Source organism: Perognathus longimembris, chromosome 21, assembly GCF_023159225.1.
Source record: "Perognathus longimembris pacificus isolate PPM17 chromosome 21, ASM2315922v1, whole genome shotgun sequence".
NCBI classification, from domain to species: domain Eukaryota; kingdom Metazoa; phylum Chordata; class Mammalia; order Rodentia; family Heteromyidae; genus Perognathus; species Perognathus longimembris.
The window spans coordinates 24,900,168-24,926,372 of NC_063181.1; the positions used below are offsets into that span (position 1 = coordinate 24,900,168).

At 35.7% G+C, this 26,205-nt stretch overlaps 1 protein-coding gene and 1 long non-coding RNA gene across 21 annotated transcripts in view; both read left to right on the top strand.

Moving 5' to 3' along the window:
• Positions 1 to 26,205, top strand: part of Pcm1 (pericentriolar material 1) — a 90,131-nt gene that overhangs the window by 17,782 nt on the left and 46,144 nt on the right. For 9 of the 20 annotated variants that reach the window (XM_048330922.1, XM_048330908.1, XM_048330907.1 and 6 more), the window contains 17 exons: positions 107 to 190; positions 2,699 to 2,808; positions 4,269 to 4,301; positions 4,489 to 4,705; positions 9,669 to 9,870; positions 10,966 to 11,139; positions 11,977 to 12,134; positions 12,243 to 12,472; positions 15,108 to 15,259; positions 15,380 to 15,509; positions 17,246 to 17,380; positions 18,156 to 18,346; positions 19,614 to 19,808; positions 21,329 to 21,548; positions 21,641 to 21,786; positions 22,913 to 23,106; positions 24,985 to 25,156. In XM_048330922.1, the coding sequence (XP_048186879.1) occupies positions 107 to 190; positions 2,699 to 2,808; positions 4,269 to 4,301; positions 4,489 to 4,705; positions 9,669 to 9,870; positions 10,966 to 11,139; positions 11,977 to 12,134; positions 12,243 to 12,472; positions 15,108 to 15,259; positions 15,380 to 15,509; positions 17,246 to 17,380; positions 18,156 to 18,346; positions 19,614 to 19,808; positions 21,329 to 21,548; positions 21,641 to 21,786; positions 22,913 to 23,106; positions 24,985 to 25,156 (2,743 nt within the window). The remainder of the gene's footprint in view (positions 1 to 106; positions 191 to 2,698; positions 2,809 to 4,268; positions 4,302 to 4,488; positions 4,706 to 9,668; positions 9,871 to 10,965; positions 11,140 to 11,976; positions 12,135 to 12,242; positions 12,473 to 15,107; positions 15,260 to 15,379; positions 15,510 to 17,245; positions 17,381 to 18,155; positions 18,347 to 19,613; positions 19,809 to 21,328; positions 21,549 to 21,640; positions 21,787 to 22,912; positions 23,107 to 24,984; positions 25,157 to 26,205) is intronic. The other 11 variants (XM_048330915.1, XM_048330927.1, XM_048330919.1 and 8 more) reach the window with 5 other exon arrangements.
• On the top strand, positions 6,403 to 8,883 carry LOC125339676. The gene is made up of 3 exons (XR_007208583.1): positions 6,403 to 6,521; positions 7,315 to 7,320; positions 8,873 to 8,883. It is a non-coding gene; the product is annotated as an uncharacterized LOC125339676 (long non-coding RNA).

The window sequence follows — 26,205 nt, forward strand, 5'->3', positions numbered from 1 at the left end:
TGATTGCTGCTATTATATAATCACATCATGATTGTTGACTTGTTTAGAAAACTGTATGTGAGGCTTACTCTCTTACTCTATCCTGTGCTTTTCTCTGGTTATGCAGAAAAAGTTGCAGGGACATCTGCTGGCCATCATACTGTATCGTGCAGACAGACAGCTCGCTCTCTTCAGAGAGTACCTTTAAGAGGTAAAAAGGAGGCTAAAGTTCTGGTTTTGTACATCATCATGATATAGGGCTCTTGATACTTTTCTTTCTCTTTTCTTTCCTCTTCTTTCTTTCTCTTTTTTCTTTTTGTATTTAGCTAGGATTGTGATTCTTTGCTTCCTTCTAAAGGAACTTTTAAGGAAGTTTGGTTTGATGGTATACACATACCTGGGATTCAGGAGGCTTAAGGAAGAGGATTGAGAATTAGAAGCATCTTGAGATATGCGGCAGGACCCTGTCTCAAAAAGGAACCTAGAGAAACTTAGTGATTCAGTTCAGTGGTAGAGTACTTTTGTGAGGTCTTGGGCTCTTCTCAAGCACCAAGAAAAGTAAAAATTAAAACACAAAAGAAAAAAATCTTTGTGAGGAAATTATTAAATGTATAGAGCATCTTTAGCACTCAATATGTATGTATATCCGTTTTTTTCTTTGCCAGTCCTGGGGCTTGGGCTCTGTCGCTGGTTTCTTTTTGCTAGCACTCTACCACTTGAGCCACACTGCCTCTTTTCTGTTTATGTGGTGTTGAGGAATCAAATCCAGGGCTTCATGCATGCTAGGCAAGCACTCCACCACTAAGCTACATTACCAGCCCTTGTATCCAGTTTTTATACCAGTGATTTTGATCTGTAATTATATTTTATTTTCCCGAGACTCAGAAATGTTCATTCCTTCTTTTTTTATAGCCACAAATCATTTGTTAAAATTAATTATACTGAATTCTTTTATATTGAGTCTAATTAGAGTTTGTCTTCCTACTTTCAAATTTTAAGTGTTTTAATTTTTTATTAATAAGATTGTTATTAAAACTCAGTACTAGGGCTGGGGATATGGCCTAATGGCAAGAGTGCTTGCCTCGTATACATGAGGCCCTGGGTTCAATTCCCCAGCACCACATATACAGAAAACGGCCAGAAGTGGTGCTGTGGCTCAAGTGGCAGAGTGCTAGCCTTGAGCAAAAAGAAGCCAGGGACAGTGCTCAGGCCCTGAGTCCAAGCCCCAGGACTGGTCAAAAAAAAAACAAAAACTCAGGACTAGGAATGTTTTAAATTTTTAATTGACAAATACTTGTTTTCAGTTTATAGAGCACAAAGTGTGAGTTTATGACCTACTCTTCCTGTAGCTAGGTTATGTTTTTAACAGTCTTATCACCAGTTTTTTTTTTCTTTTTGACAATTATGGTGGATTAAACAATGACCTCATGCTTGCTAGGCAAGAGTGATATATACTCTCAGTCCCTCTATCGTGTATTCTAACAGTGATTTATCTTCTTTGAGCATTTTTTTTTTCCAGTGTTCAGGTTCTCACTGAGTCTGCCTGTTAGATTGTTTAATTTACCCTGCTGTGTTTGTTAGGTATTTAACCTAGCCTACTGGCTAAGCTATCTTAACACTGTTACACCTTACTTAATTTTACATTTTCATTTTTTGAGTTTCAGTTAACTTTCTCAAGTTTAATGTGGTAGAGCATTTTTATAGAAATTATATATTATATATATAGAAAATATTATATATAGAAAATTCTACAGACTTCTCCTCATTTAATTATAAATACTACTATAATGAAGAAAAGCCAGGTTTGTAGTATCTAACCTAAGAGAGAACACAACTATGATGAAAGTCACATGAGTTACCTAGATTGTAATTTCTTTTTTATAAAGTGTTTATACTTTGTACATGGATTTGTCAGCCCTGAAATTGTAACTTTTCAGATGACAGTGATGCTATTTTTCTTTAAAATTTAAGCTATATTGTAGCCAGTGTCTCCTTTACAACTGGAAAGTTTAGAGTGCTAATAATAGTTGGGTAATGTAGTAGTAACTAGCAAAATTCTCATCAAGAAATTGCTTTTTTGGGTCTTTTAGTATGATTTACTTCATAATCAACTACAATGGAGTATCTATTTTACTATAGGTTTATGACTAATGGAATTTGGCTTGCTTTTTGAACCATTTTATGGAACACAACCAATGTTCATGCTTAACAGTGGTTACAATGTTACATGTTTGTCAGTGGTTGCTTTTGCCCCATAAATCAGAGATGAGTAGAAAAAAAAAATCCTGTATTTCTCAGACAATCTAATAAATTTGCTATTTTAACCCTCACAAAAGATTACCAGCCCATGTAACTTTATTGGAGTAGGTAGAGATTGAGACTTATCAGAACACTTGTACCTTTTCAGAGTGCACTTCACCCATTATTCCCACTACTCTAAAGAACTGATAGACTTGCTATACAACCATGCTTTATCATTGAGTCGCTGGTGTGTAATATACCATCCTTCCTTTTACGATGAAGCAGAAAAAGAACCACTCTTAATAGAGTTTGCATTTATCCTTTGGTTTTTTTTGTTAGATAGAAATGATTTATTGACAGATAAGAGTATATTAGCTAGTTTGTAATTATTAGTTTGCCTTTTTTTTCCTCTCAAAATTTATGTTCATGTCCTAAAAGTTGACTTACATTAACTAATAGTTCTTAATTTTCTTTCCAGTTGCTACAGAAACTTCAGGTAGCTTATCTGGCGTCAGCATCACATCTGAACTAAATGAAGAATTGAATGACTTAATTCAGCATTTTCAGAATCAGCTTCGTGATTCTCAGGTAACTTAATTTTTTAGTATGAGTTCATAATTGCATCAATTTATAACCGTGATTCTCCAACTTTAGTAACTATAAATATCACCTGGCACAATTGATAATTAATTCATGGAATCTTTTTATTTTCAAAATTATGATTCACAGCATTTGAGTGGCCTCCCGCCCTTTATATGATTGCATTGCTGTTCTTATATAGGGACTGTATTTTGAAATATTCATTTCATTTGTTCCTAGAATTAATTCTTCTCTAGAAGAGTAGATGGTCATAAGCTTTAAGACTTGAGTTAGATTAGGACTTTGTCTTTGCAGTCTTTCATTTTATAGTTCCAAGACAGAACCTTCTCTTTTTTTGCTCTTGATACCGTCTCACTGTGTAGCCCAGGCAGGCTTGGCTTTGAACTCTAGATAGTCCTGCCTCAGTCTCCAAAGTGTTGGGAATATAGGGATTGTAGACATGAAAATTAAGTTTAATTTGAGAGCTAATAAACAGTTTCATGAATTTTAAAAATTACACAAATGCAGATTTTCAGTATAGGGGATTTTATTTTTAAAAAGGTAAATTAATACCTCTTCACTGGAAAAATAAGTATGATTGGAGATGTAGTATTTTCTTTATTCTTACTAACCAACTTCAACTAATCATTTCAGACAGTTACTTGGCAATATTTAATAGTTTTGTCTACTGACTCTTTGTTACAGCTTATGTTAAAGAAACCCAGATGTTTACAAGAAGAGAAGTATAAGAATATTATGACAGCATTATATTAATAGTATGAACATTGTAAACAGTAAAATGAGTTATTTCTATTAATACAGAGTGAAAGCCTATATAGCAGTTCCAATAATTAGCTAATGACTGAGAAGTTTAAGAAATTATTGCTTAATTTTTTATTTGTACAAATGCACATGTTCCCAAATAAAAATATATATGAGAAAAATAGCCTAATTGGTGTGCATTCTTAAAATCATCCATTATGTAAAAAAAAATTCTTTTTGGCATTACTTGAAATTGAGTACTAAAAGCCTGCAAGTGTACAATTTGGTTTACTACCCTAGTCCTTCATTTTCCATATTTTTTCACATAGTATTTTGTCATTTTTCCCAGGCTAGCCTCACTTTAGTAGCTGGGATTACAAACATACATAACGACTTCAGTCTTTTTGCTTGTTTGGGGTTTTTTTGGAGATAGAGTGTCAGTAACATTTGCCTTGGCTGGCTATGAACTACAGTTCTCCCATCTTGGCTTCCCAAACAGCAAAATTAATTTAACTTAGGGCCTCATTCACACTAGTTAGATGCTCTACCATTTGTGCCACACAATCTGCCATAAGTTTTCTTAAGAAGAGGAACACAGAGGAGAAAGTTTGATAGGTTAGGAAGCTAAAGTTTAGAGTGATTCTAAAAAGATAGAGAGATTTTTGTAAGTTTATTCTATATAACCAGTGGCATTGTTCTTAATTTAGATCCAGACTGTAACTATGTACAGTGAATCCAAGGTCAGTATACCTATATACATATAAAGCTGTACATGTTACAATGGTGCAGCAGGAATAGTAATTTAATTTGGGAATAGGAATGGTGTATTTACCCACCTATTGGTGTGGCCTAGGTAAATACATCTCTCTTACAAGTGGCATTTAATTCATTTTGTCTTACTCTGTCTCCTGTTTCTTTTTTTTTAAGCCTCCATCTGTCCCAGATAATAGAAGACAAGCAGAAAGTCTTTCATTAACTAGAGAGGTTTCCCAGAGAATAAATCCATCTTGTTTAGAACATTCACCTGATGACAAAGTTCAGCTTTTTAGCAAAATGAGAGTCCTACAGGAAAAGAAGCAAAAGATGGACAAATTGCTGGGAGAACTTCATACCCTTCGAGATCAGCATCTGAACAATTCAACATGTATGTAAATCTGGTTCAGCAGTAGTATATAAAAGACTTCTAAGTTTGCTATTTGACATACAAATTTTATAGTTTTGTGGAAAGATAAGTTGAATGTAGAAAGTATTTACATAATAAGCCAGTATATTGTAACCTATGATCTGGTAAGTCTGTCCAGAAAAGGGAAAAATAAAGTTTAAATTGAAAATTTGGTAGGAATTGGATAATGAAACGTAGAAGAAAAGCTAATTATGTGGCAGTGGATATAATACTGCCTTTTTTGTACCAGTTTTGGGACTTGAACTGTGGGCCTGGGTGCTGTCCCTGAACTTTTTGTGCTTAGTGCTAGAATTCTACCACTTGATCCATAGCTCTACTTCTGGCTTTTTGGGGTTATTTGGACAGGAGAGCTCACCCAGACTTTCTGGCTGAGTTGGGTTTAAAACATGATTCTCACATCTCAGTCTTCTGAGTAGCTAGGATTACAAGTGTCAGCCCCCAGCTTAATACTGCCTTTTAAAAAATGTGTTAAAATTTTCAGGGGTTGGGAAGGTGGCTTAGTGGTAGATTGCTTGCCTAGCTAGCATGCACAAAACCATGGGTTTGATTCCTTAGTACCACATAAACAGAAAAAGGCAGAAGTAGTGCTGTGACTCGTGGCCAAGTGCTAGCCTTGAACAAAAGAAGCTCAGGGACAGTGCCTGGGCCCTGAGTTCAAGCCTCAAGACAGGCCAAAAAAAAAAAAAATTACCTGGGGTTTTTACTTCTGTACCTTTTGTCTTGTATGTATATCTGATTTGGGGAAGGGGAGGGAAGCACAGAAATGGTGGGATAAAGGGTGGAACTAATTCAGCAGTGATACTCACAAGACAATATGTGGAATATGAACTATACAACTTGAGGGAGGTGAAGAGAGGAAAAACTGGGTGAATACCTGACTTTTGTGACTGTAACCCCTCTGTATATCACCTTAACAAAAACAAAAAACAAAATTCAGATGGGCACTGGTGGCTCATGCCTATAATCCTAGCTCAGGAGTCTGAGATCTGAAGATTAGGGTTCAGAGCCAACCTGGACAGGAAAGTCTGTGAGACTCTCATCTCCAATTAACCACCAGAAAACCAGAAGTAGTGCTGTGGCAGAGTGGTAGAGTGCTAGCCTTGAGCAAAAGAGCTCAGGGATGGGGCCCAGACCTGGAGTTCAAACCCTATGACCTTCCAAAACAGAAGAAGTTCTCTAAAGTAAAACTAGTCTAATTTGTACCTTGGTTTAAAAAACCCTGAAATTCTGTCCTAGGAGTGTGGCACAGAGGTAGAATGAACCTAGCTTGCTTGAGTCTGTGGATTAAAACCCAAAATTGAAAAAAATGAGAATGAATAAAAATAACACAAATGATCAAAGAGATATAGTGAGTATGTAAGCAAAAAATTTTGAGGTATGCAAAACTTAGATGAAGAAACTTTAAAACTTAAAACCCTTGGAATTATATTAACATTTAAAATGTGTATGTGAGTATATGTCAATATAGTCAGCTCAGGTAGATATAACTATACAGGAATATACGAACTGTCTTTCCTGTTCTACAAAATTGCATGTTTAAGGGTTTTGTTTTTTTTTCTTTTTGGTACAGGGGATTGAACCCAGGGCCTTGCATATGCTGAATTATTGTAACACTGAATTATACAATCTGGCTGGTCTGACTGGTCACCTAGTCAGTAGTCTTCAATTACTGTCCTAATCAAGAGAAGCCTAGTTCTTCCCCTGAAAAAAAACTTTGCAGAACTGGAGTTGTGACACAAGTGGTAGCCAGCTGTGAGGGGAAAAGATAAGTGAGAGAGTACAAGCCGTAGTACCAGCACAATCAATCAATTTTGTCTTAAAAACCAACACTTTTCCTACATAGAGGACAACTAAAATATTTTAAATGTTAAAGTTGTTAATTACTGGATATGACTTAAAGAAAGTGAGTTTCCTTCTCTAAACACTTGCTTCCTCTTCAATTGTATAGGATGAGGTTGCTGTGTGGAATAGACAAGAACATGTGTACCCGTGCCGGGTGCAGGGTGGCCCCCAGTGCCACCACCTCCCCCCCTTCTTTGGGGTACCTTTTACTTCCATAACACTTCAAGGGAGCCACAGATTTCTTGAATCTGTAAACTGACCAGGACTTGGCAGTATGTCATTTATTTAGTAGCAGTTCACCAAGGCAGGGCCAAGTAGCCCCCGCTATTCTCCCAAAACAGCCCTGCTGTGAGAAATTAGAAGTTCTCATTAGGCTCCCAAATGTCTGTGCAGAAAGGAGAAGGGCTTGGCCCATAATGAGCTTTCGCTCTACCCCTGCAAGTGCTTGTGAAACTGCCAGGGAAATTTCTACAGGTGGAATGCCCAGCAGTTTTTCGAAATGGGATTTTCCTATCTAGATGGTCTTTGACACAACACACATGAAAACTTGTCCTCTCTGTCACAGATATCTTTCATTTCGGAAATAAATACCATTTTAAACAACAACAAAAAAAAGTTAAAGTTGTGTTTATAACCTTAGCCATATAAAGAGAGCACCACTCTGCTTAGATGTGACAGTAGGAGGTTATTTTTTTCTAACAATGGGAAAAATAGTGTGAAAGTTGCAGGTGAAAGTAAAATAGTAAAGAAATAAAGTGAAGAGACCCGTTGAAAACTGTTAAAACAAGACAAAAGTCAACAGTGGTGGTCCCTTTGATTAAAAAAAAAAAAAAGATAAATGGGTAGAGTCTTCTGAGAAGTAAGAGTGGCCAGTAAATGCATAAAGAAAATGCTCTACATTCCTGGCCATAAAGGAAATATAAATCAAAACAATATTGAGAGTCTATCTCATTCCAGTAAAACTGGCCAGCATTGAGAATATGAACAATAACAAATGCTCGTTGGAATGGGGGAAAAAAGAACCCTACTATAATGTTAGTGGGAATGTAAGCTACTACAACCACCCTGGAAGGCAGTTTGGAGATTCCTCAAAAAACTAAACATGGAACTACTGTGATTTAGTGATACCACTCGTGGGCATCTACACTGAGTGTTATTACAAGTCAGGATTCAGTAAGGAGACTTGCACATCCATTTTTATTGCCACACTAATAGCCAAGTTATGGAAACAACTTAGATGCCTTACAATGGATAAGTGGATCAAGAAAATGTTCTACATACACACAGTGGAATTTTACTCACCTATCAGAATCAGCATGCTTTCATGTGGAAGCTACATCTAAAATACAAACATGCAAGATAACATATACATTTAAACACAAACCGACTAAAGGATGGTATAATTAGGGGAGTAATACAAAGGTGTAATTCATCTGAACAAATAATGTACTGTTTGTCAGGATGAATACCAGGAAGTAGAAACATGGTTTTTTTGGTGGGGAGGGTAGTTGGGAGGTACATGAATGGAGGAAAGAAGGAGGAGCAAATGGACTCATATTCAGTGTACATTATGTAAAAACTAAACTATATAACTTGGGGGTAGGGGTTAGGGAGGGAAAGAGGGCGAGAGGTGACACTGATCAAGAAACATTGTACTTTATTAAACTGGCTTAAAGTTTGTACAACTCCTTTAAAAATGAAAAAAAAAAGATAAATAGGAATAGTTTTGAAGTAATCTGAGGTAGGAAACCTAGAACAGATTCTTAATTATTTCCCTTGAAGGCATAAAGTATCTTCTATGTATATGGACAGAAAAATAATTTAAAATTTTAGTTTAAGGACTAAAGAAGATTAGCTGTTTACCTAACTGGGAAATCGTATTGTTGAGTAGTATTTCATGGTATTGATGCATGACATTAGATTAACATTTGCTTTTTATCCTGAAATAAGAAATTTTCCATCTTGAAAGCTGTATGTACTATTTTTTCCCATTTCTTTGAATTGATACTATCCAGGAGTTCTATAAAAAAGTTACAATTTCAAGTCAGGTTATAAGTATACACTGCTTCTTAGATAGTATTACCCCTTCCTTCGTTTTCTCCATTTTCCACTTCCGGTTCCTCCCCACAAGTTACATAGTGTGTATTGAATACAATGACCATTTGCTCACCCTTCCTCCATTCCTGTGTTCCCCTCTGTGCCCCATCCCTTAACCCAATACAAAAAGAAACACAAGGGGCTAGGAATATGGCCTCGTGGTAGAGTGCTTGCTTTGTATGCATGAAGCCCTGCGTTCAATTCCTTAGCACCACATATATAGAAAAAAAGCCAGAAGGGTTGCGGTGCCTCAAGTGGTAGAGTGCTAGCCTTGAGCAAAAAGAAGCCAGGGACAGTGCTCAGGCCTTGAGTCCCAAGCCCAGCATTGGCAAAAAAAAAAAAAAAAAAAAAACAAAGAAAGAAAGAAACACGGGAACAACAAAATATGTTTTTATTTCCTGGAATTTGTTTTGACAAATAGTACTCGGATGTTCAGAGGAGTTTGGGTTCTTGCCTTAAGTATATACTCCTCTAGTCAGTTTGTATGTATGCTATACCTGTATGCTATCATCTATATGTAATTCTCATAGACTGTAGATTTGAGAAACTTAGACCTAAATCTAGCTAGGGCCACCTTGCAAAGATTGGCAAATTGTGTATTGCCCTTCAAACATAGTGGCCTTACTTAACCTAGCAGTGGGGTTATCCTACTACCCTTCTACTATTTTTCTAATGTACATACAGCTTGTGTCAATTTCTTATATTCCCATTTACCGTCTTTCTGTTTTAACCCAGAGACAATAATGTAAAATGACTGTCTTCAAAGCAAGCATGTACAAATGCTTTTTTCTCTACACATTTTGATTTAATTGTGGAGTGTTCAGTTAAGTGTCCCGATATCCTTAAGTTTCTAATATTTAAATTTGCACAAAATCAAGATGATAATTTTTGTTTTATATTTCTATCAGCAGAGGCTATAAGTGTTGCTTTGTGCCATACTTACTTATGGTAACTGATCTTTTTAGTTTTTTCCCCTCTTTTGCAGTTGTGCCTTCTTCAACCTCTCCACAAAGGTCTGGGGATCAGAGAAGTACAAATTCCGCACCTTCTGCTTCTGTAGGCTTGGCACCAGTTGTCAATGGAGAATCCAGTAGCCTTATACCATCTGTTTCTTATCCTGCAGCTTCTCTAGTTTCTCAGAATGAAAGTGAAAATGAAGGCCATCTAAATCCAACTGAAAAACTTCAGTAAAACATTTTTTACTACCATTGTTGGCATAGATTAGAATTGATAGTGGGGATAGTTTTTTTCTGTTTTACATATTGAAAATCTGGGGAAAATTAAGTTAATATAGATGTTCTTAAATGATATGTGTGTGCATGTGTGTTTATATGTGCATTATAGAAGTTTTCAAAGAGAAATGGGACATTTTAACCCATGTAGATACTGTTTTAGTTTTCAGTAAAAGATTAGAAATAGCTAGAACTCTAAGTAAAGTATTTTGATATTCAAATGATAGAGCTCAGGTTCTAGAGTAATAATAAATAGTCCTAAAAATTTTCTTACATAAGGTTCTATCAGTATGGACAAATAACTTAGCCCTATTAATTGTTTTCTCTTCTGCAAAATAGGAATAATGTTTCTGTTCATAAAAGTGTTAATATACTTCTGTTTTTAATTGACCCACAGTAATTTTACATATCTATGACATAACAGTGTGATATTTCAATTCATAAAGGCTTTTAAGGATTGAAAAACTGGTATCGTTCCTGACACTTTGTAGGAGACTCAACAAGCTTGTTATTTTTGTTTAAAGTATTAGATGCTTTTATAGGTCTCTTTATATAAAGACAAATTTGGAAAGTTCTGTATGTTCAATAATGTCTGCATATCTGATTTGCCCAAATACTTACTACCTTATTTAACAGTTACCGATAAACTTAGATTTTTGTTTGTTTATTCGTTTTGGTTGGTTGTAGTGCTTGAACTCAAGGTCTGGCATTATCACAAGGCTAATGACTCTACCACTTTGAGCCACAGCTCTGCTTCCAGTTTTCTGGTGGCTAATTGGAAATGAGTTTCTTGAGCTTTCCTGAACAGGCTGGCTTTGGGCCATGATCCTCAGATCTCAGACGCCTGAATAAATAGGATTATAGGCATGAGCCGCCAGTGCCTGGCAAACTTAGATATATTTTGACATTGAATTTTCTGCTATTAACATTTATGGACAGATGTCCTGGGCATTTAAAAATATATAGTGCTGGTTGCTATTGTGTGTAAACAGTGCATGCTTTCTTTAGTTTTTTCCTAAAATGGGTGTTAACACTAGATATTTTTATCAGGAAGTTAAATGAAGTTCGTAAGAGATTGAATGAACTAAGAGAATTAGTTCATTATTATGAACAAACATCAGATATGATGATAAATACTGTAAATGAAAACACAAAAGATGAAGAAACTGAAGAGTCAGAATATGATTCTGAGCATGAAAATTCTGAACCTGTCACAAACATTAGGTAAGGATATTATGTTTGTTTTTTCTCATTGTCATCTGAACCTAATACTTCTCAGTGTGGGGAAAATTGCCTCGGTCAAGTGTTTACTATTTACTTTTAAGTTTTTCCTTGCAAGCTTACTATAAATAGGTCAATGTAATCATTCTTAACATCTACAGATTAATAGGGAAGTACTGCATATCGTAATTTAAGGTTGCTGTTAGATTAAATGCAAGTCAATTGTAAGAAGTATCAAATTAGGCGCTTTCCTACACCTATTTTCTGATGTAATTTTGGTTTTTCAGATATTTTTTTTTCCTCATAAATTTCCAAGTAACACACACACACATTAAAGTTAATGAAAAACAAGCAGGGGCTTCTTACTCAAAATTTGAACTTAAAGCTCTACATTCCTGGCCATAAAAGGAAATGCAAATCAAAACAACCAGCCAAAACAAACCAACAAACAAAAATCTAAGTTTACCCATAACTGTTAAATACATAAAGTGTTAAATACTCCAGCACGTAAAATGCCTCTACTTAGCCTAGCTATTTAAAAGGCTGAGATCTGAGGATTGTGGTTCAGAGCCAGCCTGGGCAGGAAAGTCTGTGAGACTCCTATCTCTAGTTAACCACCAGGGAACTAGATATGGAGCTATATAGCTCAAAGTAATAGCATGCTAGCCTTGAGCAAAATAGCTCAGGGACTGTGCGCCCAGGCCCTGAGTTCATGCTCCACGATCAAAAAAAAAGAGCCAATGTTTTACTCTTTGTTTGAACTGTTTTATTAAAGCTCTGAAGCTGTTATTTTTTTTTTAACCTTAAATAACTGCAGGTTTTCTTTTCCTCTCCCTCTAGAAATCCACAAGTATCTGCCACCTGGAATGAAGTAAATAGTAATAGTAACACACAGTGTGTTTCTAATAATAGAGATGGAAGATCACTTAATTCAAATTGTGAAATTAATAACAGATCTGCTGCCAACATCAGGTGTTTAAATATGCCTCCTCCTTTAGGTATGGTGGGCTATATTCTGAGATAATTTTGCCATGATACTGTTGTGAATTGGATTTTCTTTTATTAATTTTCTAGAAATTACTGACTTGCATGATACATGTTTTTAGCAGACTGTCGATACAATAGAGAAGGAGAAAAGGGGATGCGTGCAGCACAAGGTGAAGATGATGAGGAAGAGGAGGAAGAAGAGGGAGTAAGTGGAGCTTCACTGTCAAGTCATAGAAGCAGTCTGGTTGATGAGGATCCAGAAGATGCAGAATTTGAACAGAAAATCAGTAGACTTATGGCTGCAAAACAGAAACTTCGACAGCTACAAGACCTTGTAGCTATGGTGCAGGTAAATAATGCATGGTGAATTGTTCCTGCAATCTTAAAAAGTAAAATGTATGTACTTATTGTGTTGTTTATAATTATAATAATACATATTTCTCTTCTCTTTTATACCAATAACAGATTATCCAATGTTCTGCACTTGATGGACAAGTACTTAACTACTGAGCTATAATCCTAGTCCTCCATTTTTTTCTTATCTGGCAGTTTTAAAGACTTAGTACTTTGATTGCTATACTATACAAACATCAGCATGCATTTTCTGTTAATTATCATAGGTATTACTCATGTTGTTTCAGTTTGTCACAACTTCTGTAAAAGCAGCACTAAACATGAGCATTATTGTTGCAATATAGTTTTATTTATAAAACCAAGTTTTTTGCTGATGACCTCAAACTTCTGTCAGGCAGTAAGGTGGATAGATATTCAATAGAGTAAACATATATTAAGCTTAATTACCAAAGGTTATACAGCTTTGCCCAACAGAATTTAAATTTCCTCGTACTAAGGTGTACATATCTTAATCCTTTTCTTCTTTAATATAATAGAAGAAAACTTATGTGGTATTTTTCTCAAAGCCAAAAAAACAAAGTTAGAACTTAATCATAAATTTAAAAAGGCTTTTAGGGGCTGGGAATATGGCTTAGTGGTAAAGTGCTCGCCTCATATACATGAAGACCTGAGTTTGGTTCCTTAGCACCACATATATAGAAAAAGCCAGAACTGGCGCTGTGATTCAAGTGGTAGAGTGCTAGCCTTGAGCAAAAAGAAGCCAGGGACAGTGCTCAGGCTCTGAGTTCAAGCCCCAGGACTGGCCAAAAAAAAAAAAAAAAGGAAAGTTTATGCTTATAAATGTAATTATGTATTAACACTTCTATACTAAAGGCATCTTGAGACTGACTTAGCCTTTTGCGGTTTATTCTAGTAGGTTTAATTTAGAGTAACAAAAATAATTTAACACTAAAAAAATTCATTCCTTTTGTCTTTTCATGTCCTATATTAACTCTTCCCAGTAATGTAATCACTATAGAAATATACCTTACACCCGGATGCTGGTGGCTTATGCCTGTAATCGTAGCTACTTAGAAAGCTGAGATCTGAGGATCTTGATTCAGTCAGCCCAGGCAGAAAAGTCCATGAGACACCTATCACTGTAACCACCAGAAAACTGGAAGTGGCACTGTGGCTTAAGTGGTAGAATGCTAGCCTTGAGCCGAAGAGCTTAGGGACAGTGCCTAGGCCCAGATTTCAAGCCCCACCACCAAAGAAAGAAACAAAAAAATACACCTTACATATCTTGGAATACTCATCTCTCTTTTAGTTCCTTAGACTGTGATGCAGTGTACTTTAAAATGATAATACTTTAGTCAGTTATTTTCTCATCTTTTAATACAATAGTTTATTAACATTACAGTTGTATAGAACTTCTTTACCACCTGAAATTTTAGTCAGCTTTTATTCCTTTTACTTAAGTTTTTCAATTTTTTGTTTATGTAAATGCTTTGGGAAGCAGCTTCTCATTTCTTTAGTTACAACACAATATTTCCTAGCCTCCCTATTCGTAACGATAATGGGTGGGTTATGTTAGTTTTTAAGTTGTTCTGAAGAGGCTATTTTTTTTTTTTTTTGGCCAGTCCTGGGCCTTGGACTCAGGGCCTGAGCACTGTCCCTGGCTTCTTCCCGCTCAAGGCTAGCACTCTGCCACTTGAGCCACAGCGCCACTTCTGGCCGTTTTCTGTATATGTGGTGCTGGGGAATCGAACCTAGGGCCTCGTGTATCCGAGGCAGGCACTCTTGCCACTAGGCTATATCCCCAGCCCCGTGAAGAGGCTATTTTTTGATAGTTCACCTATAATGAGCAAGCAACCAAACTTTCGTTTTTACTAGTTGTCTTAATCTATTCTGCATCACTGTCATAAAATACCTGGGCAATTTTATAAGTAAAATAGATTTATTTAGCTAATACTTGGGAAGGTTAATAAATAGTTCACATCTGGTGATGACAGAATCCTGAGATAGTTTAAGACATTATATGATCTCTCCTTTTTCTTCTTTGTTTTTTTCTTTTTTTTGCCAGTCCTGGAGCTTGAACTCAGGGCCTGAGCACTGTCCCTGGCTTCCTTTTGCTCAAGGCTAGCACTCTACCGCTTGAGCCACAGCACCACTTCTGGCTTTTTCTGTTTATGTGGTGCTGAGGAATCGAACCCAGGGCTTCATGCATGCTAGGCAAGCACTTCTATCACTAAGCCATATTCCCAGCCCCTCTCCTTTTCCTTATAAAGCCACTAGCATCCAGTTATGGGGGCTGCATCTAATGGTCTTCTCTGAGCCTAATTTCGTACTAAAAGGCTACCTCTAATCAATATTAGTAGGATTAAGTTTCTACTGTTTTAATACCTAACAATGGGGATTCAATTTCAACATGTACACCATAGCATTGAGAAATTAATGACTCATTTAAAATTTACTCAGTTTTGTTTTTAGTAATTCATTTTTGGCTGCTGACAGAGAATAAACTTTTTTTTTAATTATGTGGCTTTTTTTTCCCTATGAACTATGTAACTTTTATAGCTTAGCATATTCGTTAGATGTAAATTAGATGATGTCTGGTTATCAAGATGGTTTTCACTGTGCTGTTTTAGGATGATGATGCAGCTCATGGACTTATCTCTGCCAATACATCAAATTTGGGTGATTTCTACCCAGCAGAAGAAGATACCAAACAAAATTCAAATAATGCAAGAGGAAATACTAGTAAAACACAGAAAGATATGGGAGTAAATGATAAGGCAAGGTATGATAAGCTTTGGGCTTTCAAAAGGTAATGGCTATTACAGCAAAGCTACTATTATATTTTAATACTACTAGCCATATTTTATTGGAGTCCATAAATACAGTGTCAATATAATTACAGAGAGAAATTTTATGAGGCAAAACTACAGCAGCAACAGAGAGAGCTAAAGCAGTTGCAGGAAGAAAGAAAGAAACTGATGGAGATTCAAGAGAAAATTCAAGCTTTGCAAAAGGCATGTCCTGATTTACAGGTGATTACAAAATTTCCCTTTGTTAAGATGCTTAAAAATCTAGCAGCTGAAAGTAGTCTTTATTTTGAGTGAGAGACTTACATATGGTTTTTTGACTCATTAAATGGATTAGGCGTATATATTTATACTCTGATAAAAGGTAACATGGGAGTTAACTGATTATTTCCATATTTACACTTAGGGACTAGAAAAATCTGTAAAAAGTCTAGAAAAAGCCTAGAAAAGTCTCCAGTTAACCACAAAAAACATTAAAAAGAAACAACAAACCTGACACTAGTGGCTGACATCTTTAATCCTAGCTACTTAGAAAACTGCAATCTGTAGACAGAGGTTCCAAGCCAGCACAGCAGGAAAGTCTGAAACACTTTCAATCTACTTAACCACCAGAAAACCAGAATTGGAGTTATGGCTCAAAGTAGTAGAGTGCTAGGCCTTGAGTACAACGGCTTAGAGACAGTGCTTATGCCAAGTTCAAGCCCCACAACCAACAAAAATCCAGCAGAAGTAGACCTATGGCTTAAATAGTAAGAGTGCTAGCCTTGAGCACAAAAGCTCAGGGACAGCCCCAAGGCCCTTATTTCTTTTTTTTTTTTTTTTTGGCCAGTCCTGGGCCTTGGACTCAGGGCCTGAGCACTGTCCCTGGCTTCTTCCCACTCAAGGCTAGCACTCTGCCACTTGAGCCACAGCGCCGCTTCTGGCCGTTTTCTGTATATGTGGTGCTGGGGAATCGAACCTAGGGCCTCGTGTATCCGAGGCAGGCACTCTTGCCACTAGGCTATATCCCCAGCCCCCCAAGGCCCTTATTTCAAGCCCTAGGACAGTACAAAACAACCACCACCAACAAAAAACCTCATGAGTAATTATTAAATTATCTGGTGCTGTCTTTTTATTTATTTTTTTTTTTTTGCTTAAGGTTGGCCACAGCTCTGCTTCCAGCTTTTTGCTGGTTAATTGGAGATTCATGGACTTTTCTGCCTGGCTGGCTTTGAACTGCAATCCTCAGATCTCAATCTCCTGTGTATCTAGGATTACAGGCATGAGCCACTGGTGCTCAAGTATTAAAAGTATTCTGCCTTAAACTTTGTAGTCATGGACCAGCATTTCCGTTTTTGTTGGTCTAGAATCATAAAGCCTATAATTATAATTATGTCATCACAAGTTATCTATGAAAATAATTATGTATGGTATCAATATTACATGTATATACTTTTTCTTATTAAAGAAAACTTCATAATATGGGTCTTTGAGAGTGATCAGAGAATAATGTTATCCATGTCAAGTAATCACATGTCAGGGTATTGTGAAAATTGAATAAAAATAGTTTTTTTGAGTTTTTCCTAAAATTTATTGGTTAGGTTATATACTGTTTTATGTTTGAAGAAACAGAAACATGTCAAACGGTATATTTTCTAAACTCTTAAATTTTCTATGTTACTTACTCCTTTTGCCTTTTTCCCAGCCTAAACAATTGCCAGAGGAATATGTGGGAGAGATGTGTTAAATATGCAAAATTTTCCCCACTAGCATTACTCTCTTGTGTTTGTTACTACTGATTGTTTGTAGATTTTGTTTCATAGTGCTATCTTTGGGTGATGATGACAAATGAAGTCTGGTAGTAACATTAAATATGGCCCTAGAGCTCTGGAGAAATAAATTTTAATTCAATTAATGTAATTTAATACAATTAATGTAATTGCTTTAATACTTCATAATAACTTTTGTCAATTCATTTTTAGCTTTCAGCTGCTAGTAATTTTCCCACAAAAAAATACCTACCTGCTGTTACTTCAACCCCAACTGTTAATGAAAATGAGGCTGGTACGAGCAAATCTGTTTTTGAGCCTGTAGATTCTTCAGTAGTAGATAATGAGGTATGGTGTAATGTATTATTGTTTCTGAGTTGGTCTTAAATCACATGTTAAGAAGGGAAATTCATCTGGTCACCACTGGTGGCTCATACCTGTAATCCTAGCTACCCAGCAGACCGAGATCTGAGGATCACAGTTCAAAGCTAGCCAGGCAGGAAAGTCTCTGAGACTTTTATCTCCAATGACTCACAAAAAAGAAAAGAAAAAGTCAGCCAGTGTAGCTGTGACTCAAGTGGTACAGCCTTGTGCAACAAAAGCTTAGGGACAGTGTTTTGGCCCTGAGTTCAAGCCCCAGGACTAGCACACGCAAAAAAAAGGAAAACTAAAAATTGATGAAGTTTTGTTTTTTTTTCTGGTATTGTTGATGGTTTCTTGGCTTCATGCATAGAAGGCAAATGCACTATTTGAAATGTATTTTTAAATGGCAGAGTGCTTTGTCTCTCAATTGGATGAATAAACTAATTTTTTCCAAAAAATGATAAACATAAACACTGGGATTATTAGCTATTTATTAGCAAGTAAAAGATAGTGGACAAAACTAATTTCAGTTAGACCCATTCGTCAGTATTGTACTTACAATTTATATAAAATAGTTCTTTTCTAAAACAGGATTTTATTTTTCATGAAATATGTTCAAATGCTGCTTGTTTTCATAAAGAATTGATGTCTTTTTTAGTCACTTAAATATATTGACTTTCATGGATATCTTAGCTTGAAGTAGAAAGCTTTGTAAAGATACAATAAGTCTAAATATTTACTCCAACTTTTAAAACAATAGCTTTGGTCAGATATGCGAAGACATGAAATGCTAAGGGAAGAGCTGAAACAGAGAAGAAAGCAGCTGGAAGCTCTGATGACTGAACATCAGAGGAGACAAGGCCTAGCTGAAACTACATCCCCAGTGGCTGTGTCCTTGAGAAGTGATGAGTCCGAGAACTTGTGTACTCCTCAACAAAGTAGAACAGAAAAGTAAGAGTTCTTCTTAAATCTTTTCTTAAAAGCCTGATTTACCTAAACCTGTAGGCAAGGCAGCCTCATTTTCCCTTTATCTCACAGCATAAGTGGTCTGTTTCATTGAAATTGTAATTCAGTTTAACTGAATCCCACTATATTGTTGTAACTTCTTATAGCATAAGTTTCTCTTTCTTAATACAATATTTGTATATCTATAATCATAGATGTTCTATCTTTATTATAAAATTATTTTTAGTCAGATTTGAAATACTGAAATGAAAATGACTAGATGTTTAGCAGTTCTTTTCTATCAGAAGAAATAAGCATTTTTTAACTTAAATTGTACGTCTACTCTTTGTAAAGTTCCTAAGGGTATTAAGGCATTTTATTATGTAAAACATTTACTTTATAAGACTTAAGTTTGAAGTTTCCATATTTAGGATATGTCCAAAAAGATGTCCATATTTAGGATATGGTCATCAGTATGTTCAGATACTTAACTATATGGTAATATTTAGAATAACAGTTTATTGGGGTCTCAGCTTTCATACTCTCTGATACTTATCCTCTTACAGGAACTTTTCCTGTTCTTTGAGCTTGGGATCCTAATATACATTTTAATGGTCAAACTATACAATATTTTGTTCTATCTGGTTACTATGCATCTATTCTTTTGTGGAGTACAGTACTGGGATTTTTAACTCAGGACCTTGTGATTGCTAAGTGTGCTCTGCCCTCTAAACTTTGCCACCAGCTTGAGCATCGTTTCTTTCATGAAGTTTTTCAGGTAATTTTGATGAGCATCTGGTTTCAGAACCAGCAGTCTAGATTGTATGTTTGAATGTGGCAGGCAACCAGTAAATATCGGTGGCTACTAAAATTAAAATTAATTCACTTTCTCAGTCATGTCTGCAACATTGAAAGTGTCCATTATCCACTACCAAGCTTCTACTGCACAGGGTAGTACAGATAAAGATCATTGCCAATGTTGTAGAAAGTTTTGTTGGATGACACTGAAGTAGAGAATCATCATCACTCAAGGGAAAGTTGAAGGACATTTAATTTAGGAAAAAAGCTCCAGGTGGTGTGGTTATGTTAATTTTTCTGGGTAATTGTGTTGTGACAGGAGAGCTAAACATTTTGTATGCTAGCTATCTAGAGAGTGACACCAGTTACTATATTTAAGTGAAATTTTATGTATCAAAGTATTCTGGCATTTAATAGATCTTAAGTATTTAGCTCATCTTCATATGATGTCTGTGTTACATCTTTTAATCACTAGAACAATGGCAACCTGGGGAGGTTCTACTCAGTGTGCGTTAGATGAAGGAGATGAAGATGGTTACCTTTCTGAAAGAATTGTTCGAACAGATGAAGAGGAAGAAGAAGAGCAAGATGCTAGTTCCAATGATAATTTTCCTGTGTATCCTAATGGTGTGAATCATAGCTCTTACAATGTAAAGGAAACTAAAAATAGGTTAGTTTCCGTGTTTGGATTGTTTGTTTTACTTTAAATATATCTAAACCATCTGAGTACCCTAAAGTCAACTCATTTTCCAAGTGCCAGGGTAACTGCATTTTTTGACTTGGCTGAAAATTCCTAGTCTTTCTTTAGGTTTGATAATTTGCTAGAAAAACTCAAAACTCAGGAAAGTGTTTTCTAGGGAAGTATATAACTTAGGAGCAGTAAAGTGCCAGGGATACATGGGGAAATATTTAGAATGGGAAAGTAGCTTCCAACCTAGATAATCTCTGAACTTAGTTTTTATTGGAGATGTGGCTATGATATATTAAATCTTTGGCCATTGTTAATTGAACTCAATCTCTGGTCTATTTTTCCCTTCCTGGAGGTCTGAGTGTTGAGCACAAAAATTATAAACCTCTAATGACCGGGTTGATTTTTCTAATGACTTTTGCCTTTGTCCTGAAGGCCTTTTTCGGGTCACCCATTAGTATAAACTGATATGGTTGGAAGAGACTTGTTACAAATAAGAAGACATAATTTATCACTCAGGAGATTCAAAGGTTTTAGGATCTGTGTGCAAAGAAATGGAGACAAAGACATTGATGTATTTTTTAATACTATTAGATAATAGTAAAGATAATATTCAGTTCCAGCTAAACTGAATCAAGATTCATACTTTAGCTTTTTGTCTTTAAGTGGGAACAGTGAAAATGAAAAAGTCATAGAGGAAAATACCTTTAAACAATGATAATAATTGTACTGCCAACTGAAGTGATACATGTCTGTGAGTCCTAACTTCTCAGGAGGCTGAGAGGGGGGATTACTTGAAGCCAGGGAATTTAAGATCAGCCTAGACAACACTGTAAGATCCTATCTTGAAAAAAAAGGAAGAGAAGAAAAGATTAATTGCAATATTGTTTTAAGAGTAAACATACTTTCCTGAATAAAAATGTTTATAGTGGGGTGCCAGCAGCTCATGCCTTTAATTTTAGCTACTCAGGAGGCTGGGATCTGAGGATCGAGTTTCAAAGCCAGCCTGGGCAGGAAAATCTATGAGTGTCTTATCTCTAAACTACAAACAAATAAACAAAACTCACAAACACCAGACATTAAGCTGTGGTTCAAGTGGTAGAGCACTAGCCTTCTACAAGAAAGCTCAGAAACAGTGCCCAGACCCTGGGTTCAAAACTTATATGTATGGTACCAAAACAACAACAAATCAATAAGTAGAATAATGCCACTTGATAATGGACCATTACCTGGCTAAATTTAAATCAGGAATAATTGAAAAGTACTTGCAAGACAAAAAAAATTTTCGTTCTCCAGAATTCAGAGTTAGATACTTGTGTGTAAAAATATAAATGAAAACAATTGGAAAGCAGTTGAAAATAATTATACAAGATTGGAAATCTGTAATTTTTCTATTTCTTTTTCAACTTAAAGGAATGCTGGACCATAGATTCAGGTTTATTACTGTGCTTGAGAAATTATCATTACATATGTTGACTTTAAGACTCTAAATCTTGTGATAGGTGGAAGAACAATCGCCCTTTCTCAGCAGATGGAAATTATCGTCCATTAGCCAAGGCAAGACAACAGAATATTAGCATGCAGCGTCAAGAAAACCTTAGATGGGTATCAGAACTATCTTACATAGAGGAGAAAGAACAATGGCAAGAACAAATTAATCAGCTAAAGAAGCAACTTGATTTCAGTGTCAATATTTGTCAGACTTTAATGCAAGACCAGCAGGTAAAATTTACTTTGAAAATAAAGTTTTGCATTATTTTGAAGCAATACATTCTTTTTCTCTTTTAACTATTACCAATTTTTTTCTTTAATAGACTCTGTCATGTCTGCTACAAACTCTTCTCACTGGTCCATATAGTGTTATGCCAAGCAATGTTGCTTCTCCTCAAGTACACTTAATAATGCACCAGCTGAACCAGTGCTACACACAGCTAACATGGCAACAGAATAACGTTCAGAGGTAATCTATTTCTTGGATATATTGAGAGTATAGTGAATGTTAGTTGTACAATTTCCTTTCAGGAGATAGACCTGAGTCTGAGAGAGATATAAACCAAATTGCATCTTCAGGCATTATCTAACACCTGTAAATTTTGTAAGTAATGATCTTTTTATGTCGAGACTTCTGTTTGTAAAGTTTTGTGTTTGTGAATTGTGTATTTATATTGGATGCCGTGTAAATTACACCATAATAAAAATCACAAATTTCTTATAAGTACCTTCTGATAGTTTGGTTCTTGTTTTTGTGTTTTTGGCAGTGCTGCTGGGAGTTTGAATCCAGGACCTAGGCTGGCCACTAAGCCACATTTTCAGGCTTTATTTCAGTAGTTATTAGCCTCCCATGTAGCTTAAGATGACAGGCATATGCCACTGTGTCTAACTATGACTTGAGAAGGGATCTTGAATTTTCCTCCTTGGGTTGGCCTCAAATCTTCATCCTCCCCATTGTCAGTCTCTCATTTTATTTATTTATTTTTATTTCTTTGCTGGGCCTGGGGCTTGAACTCTAGACCTGGGTGCTGTCCTGGAGCTCCTTTCACTGAAAGCTAGTAGTCTGTCATTTAGGCCACAGCACTACATCTAGCTTTTTCAATTTAGGCCACAGCACTACATCTAGCTTTTTCAATGATTTAATTGGAGATAAGAGTCTCACAGACTTTCCTGCCCCTGCAGGCTTCCAATTGTGATGCTCAGATTTCAGCCTCCTAAATAGCTAGGATTATAGGCATGAGCCACTGGCCCCAGACCATTATTAGCCTTTCAAGTAGCTAGGATTATAAGGGTAAGCTAATGGTACCAATTCTGACTTTGGTTCTTTTTACAAAGGTTAAGTTATTGAATTAAGCCAGCAGAGCAAACAAATACTTGTTATAGTATTACAGCAATTAGTATAGCATGAGTGCTTTTGAATTATTTTTAAATTCTACTTGTACTTGTACAAATAGGTTACCATTCATCAAGTCAGTTTATAAGTACACAGTATCTTGAGCCCTTTCATAATTATCTTCCAACCCATGTTTCTTACATATATTTTGGATGTGTATAATATAACTGATTTTTAAATTACTGACTTTAAATTTTTGTAGATTGAAACAAATGCTAAATGAACTTATGCACCAGCAAAATCAACATCCAGAAAAACCTAGAAGCAAAGAGAGAGATTGTAGTAGCACATCACACCCCTCTTCTCCCAGTTTATTTTGTCCTTTTAGCTTTCCAACACAGCCTATAAATCTGTTTAATCTCCCTGGATTTACTAACTTCTCATCATTTGCACCAGGTAAGTAACTGTAAGTCTAAATTGGGAAGATGAATAAATGTAAAGAGTTCGAGATTTTGACTTGTTGCATGGATTTTTAACATCATATTTTTTAGTGGAAACTTTCTACACTGTTTCCTAAATCCTTTCTACATCGTTTCCTATGATGAAAACTCAATAAAATGAAGTATATTGCTTAGGAATGGTTGCCTTAGCAATTTATTGAGGGGAAAAGAGCCAATTTGATGGCCTTTTTATACCAAGCAACATGTATTTGTATATACTATATAAAACACTATATAAAACATCAGGAGAGTAATGATGAGGAAGAGAGAAAAAAAAACCATATCTTATTGGTGATAGATGTTTTATTCATTTTATTTTGTTTTTCTTGTTCTTGTTATATGCTAAGTATTATAAGTTATAGTATATAATAGACTGTCTTCTGGGCCAGAAGTAAATAATAAATGCTTATATCGCTCAGAGTGTCAGGTAATTAGTTTTAGAACAGGTGATATTTACATTAAAGAAATAAATAGAATGTATTTTCTTCTTAAAAGATTAAAAGGGAAGAACATTCTAATTAATTGAATGAAATCATATATCACTTAGGAAATTTAGAGGTAGTTAATTATAACCAGTGTTTTGAGCCAGGTCTGAGGAAAAGTAATTGAATTGTGGCAGCACCTGTTGTGATATAGAGCAGCTTAGACTATATTGCATCCAAAGGGGATCATTGTTGGAATTTAAATGGGAATGCAGATGAAATAAGATTTATATTTTAAAAAGATTATATTGATGATAGTGTTCAAGAAATTAGAGGGAAAGAACCAAGGGGATGACTGGTTACTAGAAGACTTGAGTGCAAATAGGAAAAGGATAATTTGGCCTATGGCATTGGCAGTACTGGTTTAAAAAAAAAAATGCTAAGACAGAAGTGAATAAGTTTAGTGACCAGTTATATAAAGTGAATTGTGAAGGAGGAGTAATCGGAGATACTTGCCAGGGCGTATAGGAGGATAAAAGAAATTGGGAAAGCTTTGTGAAAATAAGTGTCCATACACCCCAGTGTATTTTTTTATAGTTTTTATGGTAGTGGCATTAAAAATTTAACAAGCTTTTTTAGTCCTGCAGTATACATTGGTAACACATTATTTCAGTTGTTTTTGGAGGGAAGATACTGGAGTTTGACCCTAGGGCTTTGTTTGGCAGGTGTTCTACCAGTCCTTTTTACTTTAGAGTCTTGTTTTTTTGTTTTTGTTTTTGTTTTTTGTGTTTTTTTGGTCCTGGCCTAGTACTATAGCCTTTCTACCTGTGTCTTCTGTGTAGCTGGGATGACAGGTGTTGCATAACATACCCTGTTTTGTTTTGTTTTAAATAGGGGTAGGGCTGTCCTGACAAATTTTTGTTTCAAGATGGCCTAAAAATGTAACTGTCCCAATTTTTGCCTCCTGAGTAAATAGAATTACAGGTATGAGCCACTATGACTGGTTTCCTTGAGTGGAGTTACCTATTTTCACTGTAACACTTATGCTAACTCCATACAAAGGCTGTTTATCACATGAACTAGTTCCATTTTGTGAACCTATTCCTTCCTCCTTAAGTTGTTAGTAGCCTCATATAAGTACCTCTAGTGCATAGCACTATTTGGCAGGTAGTTCATCATATTCTGCTTTGTCAATTAAAATGGAGCAAAAATAAACTTAATATAGCATTATAAGGGAGGATCGTTATATTCGTATCACAAGTTGAGCTATGACTAGTGATTGAATAAATAAATGACTAGTTTATCAAGTGGATAGATTTTGTTTTGGTGGGTTTGAACATACATTTAATTAGAACTCAAGTATTATTTTCAGGCTAAAGCACTTATTATATATTCTCTTATTGATTTATTAGGCATGAATTTCAGCCCTTTATTTCCTTCTAATTTTGGAGATTTTTCTCAGAATATTTCTACATCTACTGAACAGCAGCCACCATTAGCTCAAAATCCTTCAGGGAAAACAGAGTATATGGCTTTTCCAAAACCATTTGAAAGCAGTTCCTCTCTTGGAGCAGAAAAGCAAAGGTATTTGATTCTCAACATCTTTTAATACTCGATTCTGTGATTGTCTGTGATTAGCTTGACACTATTGGAAATAACGAAACTTCTGGGGTTTTTTTGTTGTTGTTTTTTTTTGGAGAGGGGGGGTTGCTCTTTGTTCTTGCCCATCCTGGGGCTTGAACTCAGGGCCTACATGCTGTCCTTGAGTTTCTTTGTGCTCAAAGCTAGTGTTTTACCACGTGAGCCACACAGCCCCACTCCTAGCTTTTTCTGAGTAGTAGTTCATAAGATTCTCATGGACTTTGCTGCGCAGGCTGGCTTCGAACCTCAGTCCTCAGATCCCAGCCTCCTTAGTAGCTAGGATTACAGGCATGAGCCACTGGTACCTGGCTTCAAGTATGTACTTTTTATTAACCTTTGTCCAATATAAGTTCAGAATTTTGATTAGGGGTATCCTGTGAGATTCACTTTGGAAGTATATTACCCAGAGATTATTTTTTGTCCTTGATTTCTTAAGTCTTTAAGATTACTTTATTTGTGCTAGTATTTGTGAATCAAATTCAGAGTGAGGGTGTTCTCCCTTAACCTTTTTGCTCAATGCTACCATGTAAGTCACAGCTCCATATCTTGGCTTTTTGATAGTTAATATACATAAGAGTCTCATAGACTTTCCTTCCTGGACTGGCTTTAAACCATGAACCTCGTATCTCAGCCATGATGGCTCAAAGTGGCAAAGCACTAGCCCTGAGTGAAAAAGCTCAGGGACAGTGCTCCAACCCCATGATTGACAAAAAGAGAGGAAAAGCACAATAGCCTCAGGCCAGTTATTGGCAAGGAGTCGTTTTTGTTTGTTTTTAAGCTATGTATTTTTTAAAACAATTTGTGTTTTACCAGAAAATTATTGCTCTAGCAAGCTAGTAACAGTCTAATAGTCCTTTTATACTTCAGAAAATACTTCTCCAAGATGAAAAAAGTAATTTTCAGTTGAGATTAATATTCTGTCAAAAATAACTTAATGATTTTTTTTTTAAATCTGGACCCTTTAGAAATAGCAATTTGGGTCTGGTGACATA